This window comes from Callionymus lyra, chromosome 17 (genome assembly GCF_982586985.1).
Source record: "Callionymus lyra chromosome 17, fCalLyr1.hap1.1, whole genome shotgun sequence".
Classification (NCBI taxonomy): Eukaryota; Metazoa; Chordata; class Actinopteri; order Syngnathiformes; family Callionymidae; genus Callionymus; species Callionymus lyra.
In genome coordinates, this window is record NC_141834.1 from 8,323,440 (window position 1) to 8,340,468 (window position 17,029).

General features: G+C 41.8%; 2 protein-coding genes across 3 annotated transcripts; one reads left to right on the forward strand and one right to left on the reverse strand.

Annotated features, from left to right (window-relative positions):
* Window positions 1-836: 836 nt before the first annotated feature.
* On the forward strand, window positions 837-10,032 carry znf410 (zinc finger protein 410). Its single transcript, XM_087812124.1, has 11 exons — window positions 837-1,233; window positions 1,305-1,356; window positions 1,446-1,578; window positions 3,764-3,946; window positions 4,007-4,228; window positions 6,198-6,351; window positions 7,672-7,853; window positions 8,527-8,616; window positions 8,734-8,853; window positions 9,292-9,408; window positions 9,587-10,032. The coding sequence occupies exons 2-11, from the start codon at window positions 1,324-1,326 to the stop codon at window positions 9,688-9,690; spliced, it is 1,338 nt and encodes a 445-aa protein (XP_087668250.1). The 5' UTR covers window positions 837-1,233; window positions 1,305-1,323; the 3' UTR covers window positions 9,691-10,032.
* On the reverse strand, window positions 9,852-16,995 carry entpd5b (ectonucleoside triphosphate diphosphohydrolase 5b). 2 transcript variants are annotated; one of them, XM_087812126.1, is made up of 13 exons: window positions 16,963-16,995; window positions 15,015-15,232; window positions 14,749-14,828; window positions 13,821-13,964; window positions 12,813-12,888; window positions 12,587-12,622; window positions 11,391-11,479; window positions 11,234-11,316; window positions 10,685-10,836; window positions 10,343-10,489; window positions 10,223-10,279; window positions 10,057-10,166; window positions 9,852-9,980 (listed from the first exon to the last, which is right to left on the reverse strand). In XM_087812126.1, the coding sequence occupies exons 2-13, from the start codon at window positions 15,223-15,225 to the stop codon at window positions 9,897-9,899; spliced, it is 1,269 nt and encodes a 422-aa protein (XP_087668252.1). In that variant the 5' UTR covers window positions 15,226-15,232; window positions 16,963-16,995; the 3' UTR covers window positions 9,852-9,896. The 2 variants fall into 2 exon arrangements, with proteins under 2 accessions (XP_087668252.1, XP_087668251.1); XM_087812125.1 differs by having other exon boundaries at window positions 9,897-9,998.
* Between the last annotated feature and the right edge of the window lie 34 nt (window positions 16,996-17,029).

Sequence of the window (17,029 nt, forward strand, 5' to 3'; positions counted from 1 at the left end):
AAACTGTTGACCTCTGGGTGAGGCCCCTAGAGGGGTCAACACCCAGAGGTCAGATCCCTCCACCCTCTTTATTTTTATAAAATGAAACTGACGCCTAAACTTTATGTGAAACGTTTTATGTATTCAAACTGATTTTTAAAACTGAAGCCTAAAGTTGTATGCCACTGCTTCTAGTAAGTTTAGTTGGATTACAATAAGAATTGTTTTTATATTTTCAAATAAAAAAAAAAAAAGCATGTGTTTATGTGCTATCAACAAGAACATTGACATAACAATGACATGTAAGAAAAGGGTAATAAATATTAAAACCAGTGCGAGAGTATTATCCTCAAGTTTATTTATTTAATTTTAATTAATTATCAGAATCAGTTATTGCCAGTGTTGAAAATACGACAAGCCATTTAAAAATAATAAGAAACAAAGGACCCTTACATTTTTTTCCCACCACTTTACATTTTAATATTATCTTTTTAAGCTAAAGGTTTCACCAAATAATTATTTATGAACGAGCTCAACTAGCAACTATAACATAAAAATGTATTTCACTTTACATGTCAGTTAAAGACATTTTTCTCTACCCAACAACACTATCTAATTCAACCATCAGAAAGAACAAATAATAATCATATACAATCCCTGCTTGATAACTTGTTTGTAAAAAGATTCACATTAAACTTCAACTTAACTCGAATCAATATACATTTTTATCCGCGTCATTGATTTTTATTGAGACATTTAAAGATCGGTTGCAACAGCGATCGCTAGGTGGCAGTGTTTCCGGCCCACCGCAGACAAACACGGAAGTAGCCAAACATTGTTCCACTGGAGACGCCGTAGATCCGCCGCGGCTGTTTCGCGTCCGCTAGTTGTTGTTATTTATCTAAACTCACGCGCATAAACACAACAATAGCTAAACTAACGGACTACACACTTGTTTTTTCGAACAACGTGTTGTGTTGACTGCGTGTACAGGCGTTAAAGCGGACGAAGTGCGAGCACCGGGTGGATATTTAAAGTGCTAACTCTGCTAGCTAGGTTAGCATGTTGTAGAAATAAACACTTTCACTTCAAAACTTCCATTTTCTGTGTGTAATACGGACATTTTGGCGAATACTTTTCTATTGAAACGATGCGAGGGCGAATGTAAAACTGGGTCTATATTTAACAGCAGATTGAAAGATGACTTCTTACGCAAGCTCGTGACCCAGGTCAGCGTTGTCAGCTTTAAGAAAGGTATGTAGGTTTTTACACGCCATGATGTCCAGGTGGTCACTCGTGCTAATGTTTGCTTGTTTCGGGTGCAGGTTCCACACCTGGTGACTCATGCTTTCAGATGAGCTCGACTCCAAACCAGAGGTATTTTTGTCGTGTTGTTGTTTATAGCAGAATCAATGCAGTGACATGATATATATGATGTCATGTTTTTTTTTTTTGTTTCCCTGCAGCTGCTGGTGCAGTTTGTCCAGAACGCCTCCATCCCTCTGGGTCAAGGTCTAGAGGATATTGAATGTAAGCAGTCCTCTCTGCCCCTCCTGGCCCCAGCTGATGGTCCACTGTGCAGCCCGCTGCAGCTGACAGGTCAGCAGGTCCTTCACGCGTCCATGTCAGGGCCATGTGTTTGACCCTCTTTACCTGTCACTGCTCTTTACGTGTACAAGTGTTTATTTTGAAGCAGGCTGTCCTGCTCATCCAAGGTGCTTACAAAATGATATGCAACAGACACACACACGCATAATAATGCAATGCCTATAAACTATTACGTTTGGCTCAGTAAAGATTACACGTTTTTAACTAAAATATTTGATCAGATTGTCAAAACAAAGAGCATCAACGTGGAAGCTACAGCATCATGTAGCTGACCAACTACAAAGCAACAAGGTTAATTCCAATAATCATTTAAACAAGTTTTATGACAAGGTTGATGAGGTTGGAAGAAATCTGACATTGCTGTGCAGACTTTGATGCCAAATTTAAAATGGAAAGTTTGTAAAATGACAAAAAGCTTCAGTTGCTTTTGTGGACTAAATAGACCAAGTGCTAAAGCAACATTGCTGATGTTAACTCTGGTTCGATAAGTATTTAAATTCGATACGATGACATCCAAGGTATCATTTCAATGTTAAATCTGATAAAATAGCAATAGATTCCAGCAGACAACTGTTCAATAAGTCAATCTAGCTGTTTGCGGTTCAGATCATTAAAGGGCAGCTAATGTGAAAACCCAACTCGCATCCACATGTTTCAAATGTTCAAGTCTTCCTCTCCAAGATGCAGTAAGTCTCTCATGACCATGTTTTGAACTTATTGCTTTATAAAGTTCTCCCCGTTAGAAATCTCTGCGAACGAACAAAAGGTTACGAGAGCAGAGTCTATTATGATGTAATAATGGCTTCACTCCTCAAGCCAGCTGTAATCACACCGTTGGGACTTTGTTTACACAAGTCCCTAAAGAGACAAACTCATCACAGTAGAGTGGTTGTGGTTACGATAAAAAAGATTGAATTTCCAGGGTGTTTTTACAATACCGTCAATAAACGTTTTCTGCTTCTGATATATATGAGCTGTATATAATTATAAGTATATAATTAATAACTGTTTGCAGAAACATACACAAAAAATAACTATGAACTAGTCATTTTTCTGCACTATGAACTTGGTTCAAGTTTTTAATTATCAACTATGTACCAAAATTTGTGAACGGAACTTAGAACTAAAATTAGTTTAGTTCACATAGAAAGTGAACTTTCCCAAAACTGGTTGATGTGGTTCATTAGATATGACAACGTGTTCACACGTGCACAAATGTTTGCTTCCATTTCTTGGCTAACACTAGTTGGGTCTCCTGTGACAAAGTGCAAATACTCATGCATGATAATTAATTCGAAATCATTACAATTTCTTTATTGTCACAAAGTATTTTGAAATTATAAAGGATCCTCTTTTCTCACTGTATACATGTCTCTGCTCCATCGACTTCTCTCTTCAAGCCCCTTTTAAAAATGCATTGTTACATTTGAATTTGCATTTTAGTTTAAACTCATGATTGTTTATTTAATGCATTAATATTTGTTAAATAAACTATTTGATATAAAAAAAATTGTAATGTATGCAACTACATTACTACTCTAACTACTTTTCATTGTTACCTTCTAATAAATCTGTTTAATCCATGTTGTGATCACTACAGACAAAACATGAATCTTTTTTTCAACTCACACTTGCATTAGCACTGTCAGTATTTTCTTTCAATTCTTGCATATGTGGTCACAATGATTTTAAATTTCATCGCTTTTTATGTGGTCAAAAATGTTTCATCCACACGAAGAAGGAGGAGGGGCAATGCTTTTTCACTAGTTGCCATGGGGAATCGTGAAATCTGTGATCTATTGATCGGGGCTTTTTATATTCTCATGCATGAGCTCAGAACATTTGAGCCAGTGTTGATTGAACTTTTCTGAAGCTAAAAACTTTGTGTATTAAAGCTCAGAGTAGGTTGACACACAATTCCTGTTTTGAATTTCAGTTGAGTTTATTTTAAACTAGTTTTGTTAAAGCTCCTCAGATCAGCAAACAAATTGTAGCTCAGTGTTCCAATGTGTCCTGTGAACATAAAAACTTAAGACAACTGAACATAACAATAGTCGGCATCATGACGATGCGCGTTAGCATTTTGATATAAAATTCTTAACTTTTTTTTGTCAACATGGATTGAGATGTTCTGTATTTAATATGTGATGTATTATAAACCTATTTTCGTCCTCAGATGGAGCCTTGAGTCCAGAGCCAGAAAGCTCTCCACTGTCAGAGTTCGGCGGTCTGCCTGAGCGAAGCTCACTGTTGGTGCAGACGCCCACTCATCTCCAGACCTCCCCCAGCCCCCCACCAATCCTGCATGACCTCCAACAGTCAGACAGCACGTCGTATGTGCTTCTGAACCTCGCGAAAGGTGAGTTACAAAATAATTAGAAATGACAAGTCATGAATCTTGCCTATCCTCCTCTCACAGGTATCACAGCCGCCTCGGACTCCCTGATCTTTGCCACAGATGGCGCCGGAGAGGAAGACGACGAGGGGATCTCGTCCGGGGACTACGGGATCGACGGCAGCGCTCCTTGGTACCTGCGGGTGCAGGAGCTCGCTCACGACAGCCTGATCGCCGCCACGCGTGCGCAGCTCGCCCGAGATGCTAAAGCTAGCCAGGACGCCCGAGAAGCATGTGTCGACACCGGTAACCATGATTCTGTTTCCTCCATTAATGATCTCACGGTGTCACTTCAGCGCTGGTGCGGAAGTGGGTCAAAGTGTTTTTGAACCTCCCCTGGAAAAACCACGTTCGTTAGTTTCTCTCGTGCTTCATCTTTTCAACGTTATTAAATGAAGAATGTGTGACATGTCGAGACTAAAATTAGAGCAAAAAAAAGTTTCTACTCCTGTTCAGCGAGGAGACGTGTTTACATTGTGGCTCAGCTCTCTTCAAAGACGGAGGGAAATAAATGAGGTCACAGCAGACGCACAGAACCAGAGAGCTTCTTGAATCCAAATGAATATATCGTTATTATATTATTATTATGAAAGATTAACAACATGATCAGAAAACATATTCTTTGTCCTCGGTCGCTGACCTGGAGTGATCTCAGCCGTGTAGCGAGACGAGGGACGACGTGGACAGATTACTCTTTCATGTACATGTCACTGAAACTCCTTAAATATTCCTTTACTTATACAGTTCTACAGGGTTTTTTTACACCTTTAAAAAATGATTAGGAAAACTCATTCAAATATGCTTTTATAACCCAAAAATATTCAAAATAATATCATCAATCGTCAGCTCCCCTGATGTTTGCTCCACCTTTTTAAACCTTAATAGATTCAATTTATTTTAAAAGGACAACGTGCAGTTACATTAAAAAGATGCACCAGATTTAGCACAATGCTCAACTCCATCTGTAGTCCTCAAAACAGTTTACATAATACATCAACATACAAATAAAGCAAAAACACAATAATATACAAAAACACAGTACAGTCTAATAAGGTCATCTGATGGCCGAATACCCATCTTGTATATTAGTGCGAGCAGGAATGGTGGGTCTAAAAGCCATATCATTTCGCAAAAGATATTTAGGGTTTTATGAAGATCTGCACATTATTATGTGCCCCTAAATGCAGTCCAACACATCATATGACATGTCCCATGATGCACTGCAACAGTTGATGCACCTGTAAGACCTTTAACCCCAGTTTTCACTTATTTACTTGTGAATTAAAGGAGTCCAGGTGTCATTGCGCTATCCCACCACTAGGTGCCTCAGACACACAGCTCAACACAGCTCGTGCTCTAATTGATCTTCAAGGTGTCTTTTCTCGGTAACACGGATGAGAAATGAGGGTCTTGGCGTCTTTATGGAGGTGTTTAGAAGAAGTGTGGCTCGCGTGGGAGCCCTCGTCTCTTTTCTTTACGGCACTTTTCCGGCGCTAAACAGCTGGTTCGCCGTCATTTAGAAGACATTCCAGGCGTGATGTATGTCGAGCTCAGAGACTTCTTGGTTTTTTAATTTGTATTTTTCAGCCTGTGGCCACTAGGTGTCAGCCTTCAAAGTCTCAGATGTTAGTTTATCCTCTCATCCACCTTTGGTTGAATCAGCAGAACCGTCTGTGGACCAGCACTTCCCGCTGAGCTGCTGGTTCTGTTCACAAGTTTTCAGTGGTTTGTTCTACACCTGCTGCAGTCACTGACTCAAATCTGAACCATCTTCAAAAATGCTTCTGTTGCTTCATCACAAAACTGGGTAAACAAAGTTAAAAAAAAATCGCTTTAGCTGTTGGATGATGTCATCAAAGCGTTCCTCGGGCTCGGAGCTGGTGTCCACAGTTAAAAGAGAAGTGATCACCAGTGTGGCGGTCCTACCCCCCCGCCGGCTCAGATGAGATGATTTTGTGTTCCAGCAGCAGCGGGGAGTGACTTTTATGTGGACCGCCGCTGCGCCTCATGCAGAAGTGGAGCGGCTGGCGGCGGGGGAGCCCGTGCAGGTTAAAAGGAAGTGATTGCATTCAGCTGCAGGTTGTTTTCTTTTGGCGGCGGTTCTGCACAATGATTAGCTTTTATACCGCCGGACTCTAGAGACCCACCACCAGGCAGTTCTTGACCGCTCTTTTCAGGGCCCGGTTGACTCCGTCGCTCTCTTCCCGTTGCCTAGGCGACCACGGCTTGCCGTCAGATGCGGACAAGCGAGAGCCGCCGTCCAGGACGAACCCGCCGCTGTCCAAGCAGATCCTCCGCTGCTCCTTCGAGGGCTGCTGCCGGACCTTCACCTGGCCCGCTCACCTCAAGTACCACCTGAAGACCCACAGGTGAGACCAGAACCATGTAATGGCCTCGTCAAAATCACAGACATCTTTCTTCACTAAGAGACGTTTTTTGATTCCTCTTTAAACGGATGAATGAAATGACAATCAAAAGATATTTATGTCACGACATCAGAGCTTCTACTTGATCAGACGTAACATTTTTATTTTAATTGATAGAAAACAAATCGATACACGCACAGAACTCTGACAACATGTGATTGTTCTTCTTGACTTACGTCATGTGCTTCATCCACAAACTGCCACGACTGTGCCGCCACAGAACCATGTAGCTGTTGGTCATCTTTAAACAGGAAAGATAATTAAAGAATGTCTCATCAAGTTGCTGCTTTAAATGACAGAAGAAGCTTTTTTTTTTTTTTTTCAAAGATCCAATTTCTTCACTTGAAAACATAAGAATTTAAAAAGACGAATCATATTTTTTCGGGGGGACTTTATTACCCTCTTTTGTCCAACCAACTAAATCATTTTAATGAGGGGGTGAATACAAATATTTAGTCAGAATCAGATTTAACTTTCGTTCACACTTTTTGACTCTTTCAAATCCTCTCAACATCACATTCCCACAATTTAGCCCTAAAATAATTCTGAAAGAAGATAGTCTCTTAACAATGGACTGAAATTTCCCCCTGGCATAATCCTAACCCAATAGATCAGGGGTCTCAAACTTGTGTCCTGAGGCTTGTTATTCTGCAGCCCCTTCATTTATTCTCTAGGTTTTCATGAGAGAAAGAAGCGAGGGACTGCATTTTTAATGCTAGATGGTTTATTAATAAATATCACATCAAATATTAGAATCTGTGTAGCTCTGATATATAGTTTAGATGCAACAGTTTTCTAAGATATAATGACATGCATTTAGACAAAAACGACCCAAAGTCGTGTAAAAAATCCACGAAACATTAAAGAAGAAAATATACCCCTCAGTCTCCACGAGAAGTGACCTGTGGAGGCCCCCCAGGAAGGTTGAGAGTCCTGCAGTAGATGCTCATCACTAGTGATAATGGGATAACGTGTAGGCAGAGTGTAGGAGGTTCACTGTTGAAACTTGACTGATTATGATGTGAATATTTGACATGGTTCCCGACGGCAACCGAGTGACGCGTGACATAAATGTGGGAACAATAAACCTCTGAAAAGGTTCCACAGTTGTTCCTGCAAGGCGATGATCCGAAAACTGGGTCAAGCTGACGATTGTGCAGCTGATCCACGGCTGCTTCGTCACCTCCTTGTTCATTTGTGGTCTCCTTTGACTGACCTTGAACCAACAAGCTTTTGTTTGTTTTTTTTCCACCTCGTCTGCAGAAATGACCGAATGTTCCGTTGCGGCGCCGACGGCTGTGGGAAGAGCTTCTATGTGCTGCAGCGCCTGCAGGTTCACATGAGGACGCACAACGGCGAGAAGCCCTTCATCTGCAAGGAGAAGAACTGTGGCAAGAAGTTCACCACCGCCGGGAACTTGAAGAACCACAGGCGCATCCACACGGGTGAGGAAGCAGCTCGACGTTCACGAGGAGCATTTCTTACTTGTTGAGAAACCTCTTCATGTTGTTCTCACAGCAGTTTGTTTAACACCAGGGGAGTGATGCGATACACACATCATGATACAGGAGCAACGATACCATAAATTGCTATATATTGCAATACAATGAACAATATATTTGTAGTTTTGTCGAGTACTTGACTCCGCTGTTGCAGAATTTACAGACCACTTGACTCTTGACAAAGTCCTAACTTCTTTGATACCTAAATATGTCTAAACGTCAGCTTTAAAAGCTGCTGGAGTCAACTGTATCCTCTCGTCCTCAGTCATTGCTTTGATCTGCCAGGATTAATTGTTCCTTTAGCGACGACTAAGAAGTTTAATCGCAACACAAAAGTTAAAATATACTGTATACTAATATTTGCGATAATTAGAATGGTGATGAAGATAAAATGTTAAGTGTGTGTGTGTATATATATATATATATATATATATATTTTAAATCAATATAGTCAAATTGAATATTAATATCTTATAAACACCACTGATAAATGGATTTTTCATTTTCAATAACTCTGATGAATCTACTTTGAGTTGAAGGGAGGAGAAAATCTAAATTTTGTGAAGTTTGTCCTCACAGTAGTTTGATCCACTCATTGTTGACGATGACTCCGCAGGAGAGAAGCCGTTCCTCTGTGAGGCCAACGGCTGCGGTCGCTCCTTCGCCGAGTACTCCAGTCTCCGGAAGCACATGCTGGTGCATTCTGGTGAGTCTCCATGTGTGACACAGCAGCAAAGCATCATGGGAGGCTTCAGAGTTAAATAATTGTTACTGAGGACTGTGTGTTCTGAAGCGTGTGGATCCTGACATGTTGTGTCTGAAGGCGAGAAGCCGCATCACTGCGGGATCTGCGGGAAGACGTTCTCGCAGTCGGGCAGCAGGAACGTCCACATGAGGAAGAGACACGGAGACGAAGGACACGCCGGCGAAGGCAGAGAAACGGGTTCGTCTTTTCACGCTTTATGCTAATCCAGGCTTTCATTGCTCCGAGCTGATCCTACATTAAAAAAGAAAAAACTGTGCATAAATGAGCGGCTGCTGTAGATTCTGAGAGAAGACTTGAATAATTGAAGCACTTCGACGAGAAGAGAGTCGTTGATATTCTTGAAAGGTTCGAGTGCGGATGATAAACAAGTCCAGTCGGTGACTCTCCAGGTTCATTCTTCCCGACTCGACTCCTGGTGACGCAGCCAGACTCGCGCTTCACAGACGACTGGATCTCCAATTACTCACATTTATCTGGGTCAGACTCCCGCAGAGACTCTCGCAGCTCCTGTGATGTTTAGGAAGAGACGCTCGGAGGAAGTTTTTTGAAAAAGCGTCCACGCGAGGGCCGAAGGGGCCTCGGATCCTCACAACTTTCCTGCGATTGTTTCGACAGGAGAGGCGCTCACACACAGCAGCTTGCTGGAAGCCGACGAGAGCGGAGACGGCATGGTCGTCATGGCGACCGCGGTGGAGCCGATCAATCTTCATCACGCCATGCTCACGTCGCCAGGTAACTTGTGGAGGAACTCTCGTCGGCATTAAACTCGCAACTGGGTCAGACGAAGACATCATCACAGAGTCAAACCATAAGAAAAATTGTAGTTTTAATTTTGAAATGACCACATTAGTGCAAGAGAACATTTGTTAATGACCCGTTAAAACCAACACTTGTGTGACTCTTTCCTCAGACTCTGCAGACTCGGTGGTTCTCTCGCAGCCTCACGAGCTGGTAACCATGACAACAGGAGACCCCGCGTACGGGGAGGACAGCGTGGTGGCGGTGCTGCTCTAACCCCCCGCACGCATGAGGCAGGACTCGACAGGTTGGCTGGTGTAGATATACTGTAATTAACTCTAAATAGTCCCGGAGAGCAGCTCTGAGTTTACAAATGAGTCCGCGAAGGATAAAAGCGGTTCAACATCGGGAGCGACGGACTCACGTGTGACCCAATCATGCCTTGCTCACTAACGGCATCATCCGGCTGGAGTGGGGGCTCGTCACAGGATCTTCAGGTGGTGGAGGTGGTTCAGGACGGCTCCCAGAGCCCAGCTCGCCTCCACACTCCTCACCTTCTTTGTCAGCTGGACGACACCAAATGCCTTTTTGTATTTATTAAATCCACTATTCTATGAAGAGCCTCCGTGTGCTTCTTCTCACCTTCAGCTTGGACGTGTCCCGGAAGCCGAGCCCGTCCCGCAGCAAACAGCTGATGTAGGTCAGGTCCAGGCACAGGAAGGGCCGTCCCGGGTCGACCATCTCGTCACACACTGAGCAGACGAGAGAACGTCAACGTCTCTCACCGACGCAGAAGCTTCAAACTCACCTTCTCTTGCTCTCCTCGTGAAGTCCCCGACCTCCAGAGTTCCACCCCTGAGTCCACCTGCAAGAGACGCTCATGAAGTCCTTCTCTCTGCAGCACGAGTGTGTCTCGACGTGTTCTCACCGATGAGGTCTGCGTCCACCGCTCTGTCGTAGTAGTAAGAGAAGGCGTAGAAGACGTCGCTGGCGTCCTGGACTTCTTCAGGCTGATGGAATCTTCCCTTCACCACCTTCAGCACCTCCTGGTGACAGAGTTGAAATCCTGTCTGACCTGCCAGAGAAGAGTGACACCATTAGAAGACCTTCTAGATGCATTACAGGTGAGGCCCGTGGGCCATATTTGGTCTGATGATGGATCAGAAAATTACATTTAAAAATGTGTAAATGGCCCATAATGCACTGCAACAGTGGAAGGTTTTAATATTAGGCTTCTGACAGAATGTATCAAAAATAAAATGACACTCACCTGCCGGGTCTCCAGCTACTTGATAAGTGGTCCCTCCAAAGTTCCACTCTGCCCGGGAACCCTCGGGCAAACAGGCACTCGTGAGAACCGGCAACTTCCTGTCTGCCCCGAGGACGGCCAGTCGAGCCGCCATCAGTCCACTGCCCAGATAACTGCAGGAGTGACAGAGTGACTCACTGTAGCTCCGACGGTTTTAGTCAAAGTTGATGCTGCGGTCGTTTCAGTTTCATGAAACAGCAGATGAGGTATCATGATACAGTTTTTATAAATCCACTAGATGTCACTCTCTGTTCTTAAGCCTTTGGTGCTGAACCACTAATTAAATTAAAAACATCACTCGTTTTAAACTGAAGCTCCACAGACGACACTGAGTCATGAAGCCTCATCGAGCCTTTAATGGACGACTTTAGTGTCGCACAAAAACCTTCTTATCCAAGACTTATAGACTTGAATACCTTCTTTTTAAAGAGGAAACGACAAGAACATTTCTCAACACGTCCAGATCCGTGGTTGATTCAAGTGGTGAAAACACAGATTAGAAGAGATTACCTGTGCGTGTACAATTCACAACTCTTGTTGAACACGTCGAATCTGCCGATGTAATCCTCCAGTGGAACGCTGTCAATGGTTTCCTGCAAGGTCGCGTCAAGGACACGTGTAGGTAGAGAGCCAGTGGTTTATTTCTCTTCACATGCCAGAGACTCACTTGAAGTTTAGGCAGGAATGTGATCTGAGTGGATCCTCCTCCCAAATCCAGGATTCCCACCGTTGTCCTGGTTTGCTCGTTCAGGTGACCTAAAAAATAAAAAAAAAATCACACTTCCTGTTCAGATCAGACGCGTCACAACAAAGGCTTCCATCGTTCAAACGCCTCTGCTGGCGTCGACGCGATGAAATGCTACCAATGGTTTGTGATAAAGATCAGAGCTTCTCGTCGGCAGCAACACTGGCCTCTGAAGAACATCAGTCCTCGAGCCTCAACATCAAGTCACAGTATCTGAACGTTCGTGTAACTCCTCGAATGTTTGGGTCGCTGTGATGATTCAAATATATCAGGGAACAGGAGATATGCCCTCGAATAACTATTTCTTCTTGACGGTGAACGCCAGTCCTGCTAGAACAGGACCAGATGAATGGAGCAGATTCTCAGATGAGTTCACTGAGAGGGATTGGGATGATAAGAGCTTAGTTGGGAAAACAACTTCGGTGTCAATGTGAGTTTTAGTGTGAATTAGAGATGTGTTGATGAGGTATCATGATACAGTGTCATCATTTTGAAAGTCCACTAGATGGTGCTCAAGTTCTAAAGTTAGTAGATCAAAGTTTATAAAGTAGATTCAAACTTAAGACACTCACTGTATCGTGATACACTGTCACTACACATCTTCACAGTTTCATGAGGCCTCATCAACACATCAGTAACTAGTACTTGTTTTTTATTTATAAACCAAGGACACTATAATAATCTATGGGTTGGTTGATATGATGAGGTTTAATGATACAGTGTCATCGTTTTGAAAGTCCACTAGATGGTGCTAAAATTCTAAAGTTAGTAGATCAAAGTTTATAAAGTAGATTTAAACTTAAGACACTCACTGTATCGTGATACACTGTCACTACACATCTTCACAGTTTCATGAGTCCTCATCCACACATCAGTAACTAGTACTTGTTTTTTATTTATAAACCAAGGACACTATATTAATCTATGGGTTGGTTGATATGATGAGGTTTCATTAAACAGTGTCATCGTTTTCAGAGATTAGGTGGCGCTGTCGGTTTAAAAAAAAAAAACGATGTGAGGTTTCATTACATTAGTGGTCATCTATGGGCTTTTCTTTAATGAAACTGTCTCATGAAACCTCCTCGACCAGTTATAGTTGTTAAAGGGTTAAGACTCACCTGTCAGGAAGTTTAAAGAGATCCAGGCCAGGACACCTGCATCGAGGGAACACCATGGATCAGCTGAGTCAACGTTTACAGGTGGCGTCAACAACAACAACAGTAATAATGACCAGGTGTGACGGATCATCGCTGACATAACAACACCCTCAATTACATTTGTGCCGTGTCATCTGGCGGCAGCTTATAGCAACATAATTATGACGCAGGTGCAGACAAACATCACCTTCGTCTGCGCCGGTCATGATGCTGACGCCGTCGTCTGGCACCAGGAACGGACCCTCGTCCAACACGTGTCGGACCTGTAGAGCCGCAGGATTAGAGGCGTCATCTACTGTTATTGTAGGGATTAATTAAGGGATTAGAACAGAAACATTCATCTCCACGAGAGCCTCGGGGCCACACATTAGCAACTCATCCTTCGGTCGCCACCGACGCTCGTCACCTCCAGGAGTTGAACCAGAGACCAGGAGAACCTCACAGAATAAATCTACTTCTTGAGCTCCTACGTGTCGTCATTATCTTTATTACTATTCTTCATATTTCTCATTCTAATACTATGACATCACTGCAAGGTAAGTACTTCAAAGTTTGTCAAATCTAATCTACAAAATATCAACTAAGAGGAGATTTTAAAATATAAAAAGTGAATCTAAGCAGGTTTAGGCTTGAATCACATGTAAAAAAGTGGTTTTATGAGGCCAGTCGTATGGTTTGTTCAAAGTAGATCAATGTTCATGTTGAGATGGTGAACTTTAAATATTCCAGTGTTTAAGATAAGATAAGGAACAGAGATAATAAATGTCAACAATTATACACAGATGTTTCAAAAAGAATAAAACTGGCGTTAAAGGAAAGAGATTTTAAACCATTAAGATTCAGGATTTTACAATCTGAGTCACATCTGCTGCCACAGACAGTTCAGTAAATTGTTTTTATCAGTAATTTTGGCCGTTCGTGTGATTGACTTTGACAACTTGTCTAAATAGTTAACTTCTTAATCAGTATATCAACTAGTTTATGCAGTGAACGTGTCTAAATAAGCACAAAGCAGCAGATTTAAAATGATAAACTGCTGAACTACTGAACACATCTGACATTTAAGAAGTTAACGCAAGAGTCAAGGAAAGTGTAAAATATAGATTTTCAACATTTATAAATGCTTGCGTTTGAACTGCAGTCTGGAGGTGAGAAAATAACTAGTGGCAGCTGCAGCTGCTGCTGATCCTCTGACCTGGTCCAGCAGAGTCTGGGCTTTGTCTGCAGGCAGCAGTCTGAGCCCAGCTGTGGCTCGGAGGACCACAGGGGTCTGCTTCCACTCCAGGCGAGGTATGGCCTTCCTGGCCACCTTCAGCAGCATCCTGACCGCCTGTCCGGCCTGTGAACACATCGGTCAACATCAGGTGGTCATTAGAACTAGTGCAGACGACTTTTGTGTAGTGTTTATACATTATGTTTATTATTGTTTTTATATCCCTGAACAAAAACATCCCAAACAAACATTATTTTATCTGATTTATACATCATTAATGTCAAAATTAAACCCACGCCTGAAGAAAACTCATCATTTTGGTCAAGTTTTAATTAATTCACTTTGATCAGAATTCAATTAATATAAAATCAAATCCTCAAAAAGCAACACTTTATGAATAAATTAATATGTTATATGCATCTCCTCTATATTTACTGACACTTATTGTCTCAAAAACATTTAACATTCCGTAATAAACCTGGTATTTAAGTTTTTATTTACCTTTAACTGACTACATGAACTTTTTTGGCACTGAAACAATAAATAAATACAATCGTTTTTACTAATAACAGGCGCAATTGTAAGAAGCAGTCGTTTTTTTCACGTTATGACTCAAAAATACACTAAATTAAGACCAAATAAAGGAGAAAAATGTGTATAACTACCACGACTATTGCTTCTTTATCGTAATTACATTTTTGATGGTAATTATTTTGTTTTTGTTACTTTATTGTAACATTTTGAAAGGCACCAGTATTTAGTAACAGTACAATATCACGTTAAGAAGCTTAAACAGTAGACACTTTATTCAAATTAACCTGAATTATAAACCGTTACAAGTTAAGTTCCGTAATAACCAGCAAGTTTACTGAGTAACTTCAGTTCGACCTCAACGTTTGACTCCACTCACCATCGTAGGCTGGTTCACATATGCAGACAGACCCGGTTTGAGAGAATGAAACACCTCTTTGTCCAGAAACGGCAGCTTCCCTGAAACACAGCGTCCGCCCACGTCAAATAAAGCGCCGTGAACAGTCGAGATGTTCAATCTTGCTTTACAAATGTGTGAAGAAAAGGACGCCTCGCAGCGCTTCCACACAAGAAACCACGCACAGAACCGGAGAAAATCGGCTCCACAGACGCATTAGTCTGAGACAAAAAACGCTGGAACTGTACCCGAGTCGCCGCGGATGAAGGTGTAGACGTGGATGCGCGTCCCGGTGCTGCCGGCGTCAAACATCACGGCGTAGAAGATGCGGCTGTGATTCGCCGGTCGGCTCAGACCGGGAGCGATGCTCCAGAAGCTGCTGGTCAGGTCCAGGTAGGACACTTGGACCCGGGCTCGGACCACAGCAAGAAGCAGCAGCAGCAGCACGATGGACTTCATCTTCACTCTGGAACAATGTTAGGAAGCAGAAGCACATCTCATTAGAGGAGCAGCTCCTTGTTTCCAGGAGATCTGAAAATCACACCCTGACAGGCCGACCGGTCGTTTACCCGCCCTCCCTCTCTCACCAACCACCTGAGACGCATCCTAAAACCCACACCTGAGTCACTCCTGCAGCCTCATCATGTTGGACATGAAGCTGTTGATCTGAACGTCTGATCAAGTTTTCATATTTTGCTCAAATCTGTAGTAAGTAAGTAAGTCATTTTTATTTGTATAGCACTTTTCCAGACCAGGGTCACAAAGCGCTTAAACAATCAAAACAATATTCAATAAAATATATACTTTAAAGGTCAAGATAAAACTGATAACACAACAGGAGTTCCAGAAAATCAAGGAAAAGCCTGAACAAATAAAAACGTCTGGAACAGCCTGGAAGGATTTCTCTCCTCTGGTCCTGAACCGTGTGCATGGAACCATCAGTAGATTCTGATCCAGACCTCAGAGCCCGAGCTGGGGTGTAAGGATGGATCAGATCAGTGATGTAAGGAGGAGTCTGACCATGAATAGCTCTGAAAGTAAGAACCAGAACTTAAAAATTGATCCTAAAAGAAACCGGAAGCCAGTGAAGAGTTTTAAGGATCGGAGAAATGGGAGTTCTTCTAGTGGAGCAGGTTAGAATTCTCGCTGCAGAGGTTTGTATCAACTGCAGACGAGACAGATCCTTCTTGTTAAGACATGAAAATAAAATGTTACAATAGTCCAGACGAGAAGACACAAATGCATGGATTACAAGCTCCAGATCATGTTCCGACAACATTTTCCTAAGTTTAGAGATTTTTCTCAGTAGTAACGTCAAGAAATGAGATTAGAAGGATTTGATGATTTAATCGTCGCCTCCAAAAGCCAAGATAAAAGTTGATTTCTCAGCGACATTTAGAACTACTTTGATTTCTCTCGCCGAGGCCTTTAAGACCTGAAGAAAAACAGTTTTTGACCATTTTTTGGATCTTATTTCAATAACCAATAAATGAATCATGATTCAAAGGAAATGTTTTGGAGAAGCTGGTAAATCATCAGCTGTTATTCCTAAACGTTTAGTAGATGAAATATGTACTAAAAATCCTATGCTGGCAATAAGTTTCTGATTCTATTGCATATTCGTTAAGGTTTAACATTTTTCTTCTATAATGTAATAAAATAACATTTTAAGTCTCATTACAAGCCACAAAATACAGAACAAATTCAATTCCATACGTGACGAACCACACGAGGAGGTTTAGTGAAAGAAATGTAATCTATTTTGTGTCGTTACAAAAACTTTTCTTTTTCAAATTATATTTCTATGTATTCTATTAATACAAATAATGAAACATTAAAGAGGTTTAAACGTGTTTAAATGTTCGCATAAAAACAAACTGGTCATTTTTAAACGGAATATTTGTCAAAGTAAACATATGCGTGAGCGTTTGTTCGATACACATGCATTTATAAGACTCCTAATATTCATGTTTTATACTTTAAATTTTAAAGTTCATTTTAAACTTTATACTTACTAATTAAAAACAGCTGCTGTCAACGTTAGCATCGTGAATTAGCTGCGAGCTAACCGCTCGGAAAATACACTCGAAGCTACTCAAGTACATTTCAAGTACAAGTCAAGTCAAAAAAATAAAAGTATCTGGTTTACACGGAGCAGGATTATTAAATAATGCACGTTTAAAATAAAATGCTCACCATGATGTTCAACTAGCAGTGCACTCACAGCTGTCAACTCAGTGACGTCACAGATCCAGCGCATGCT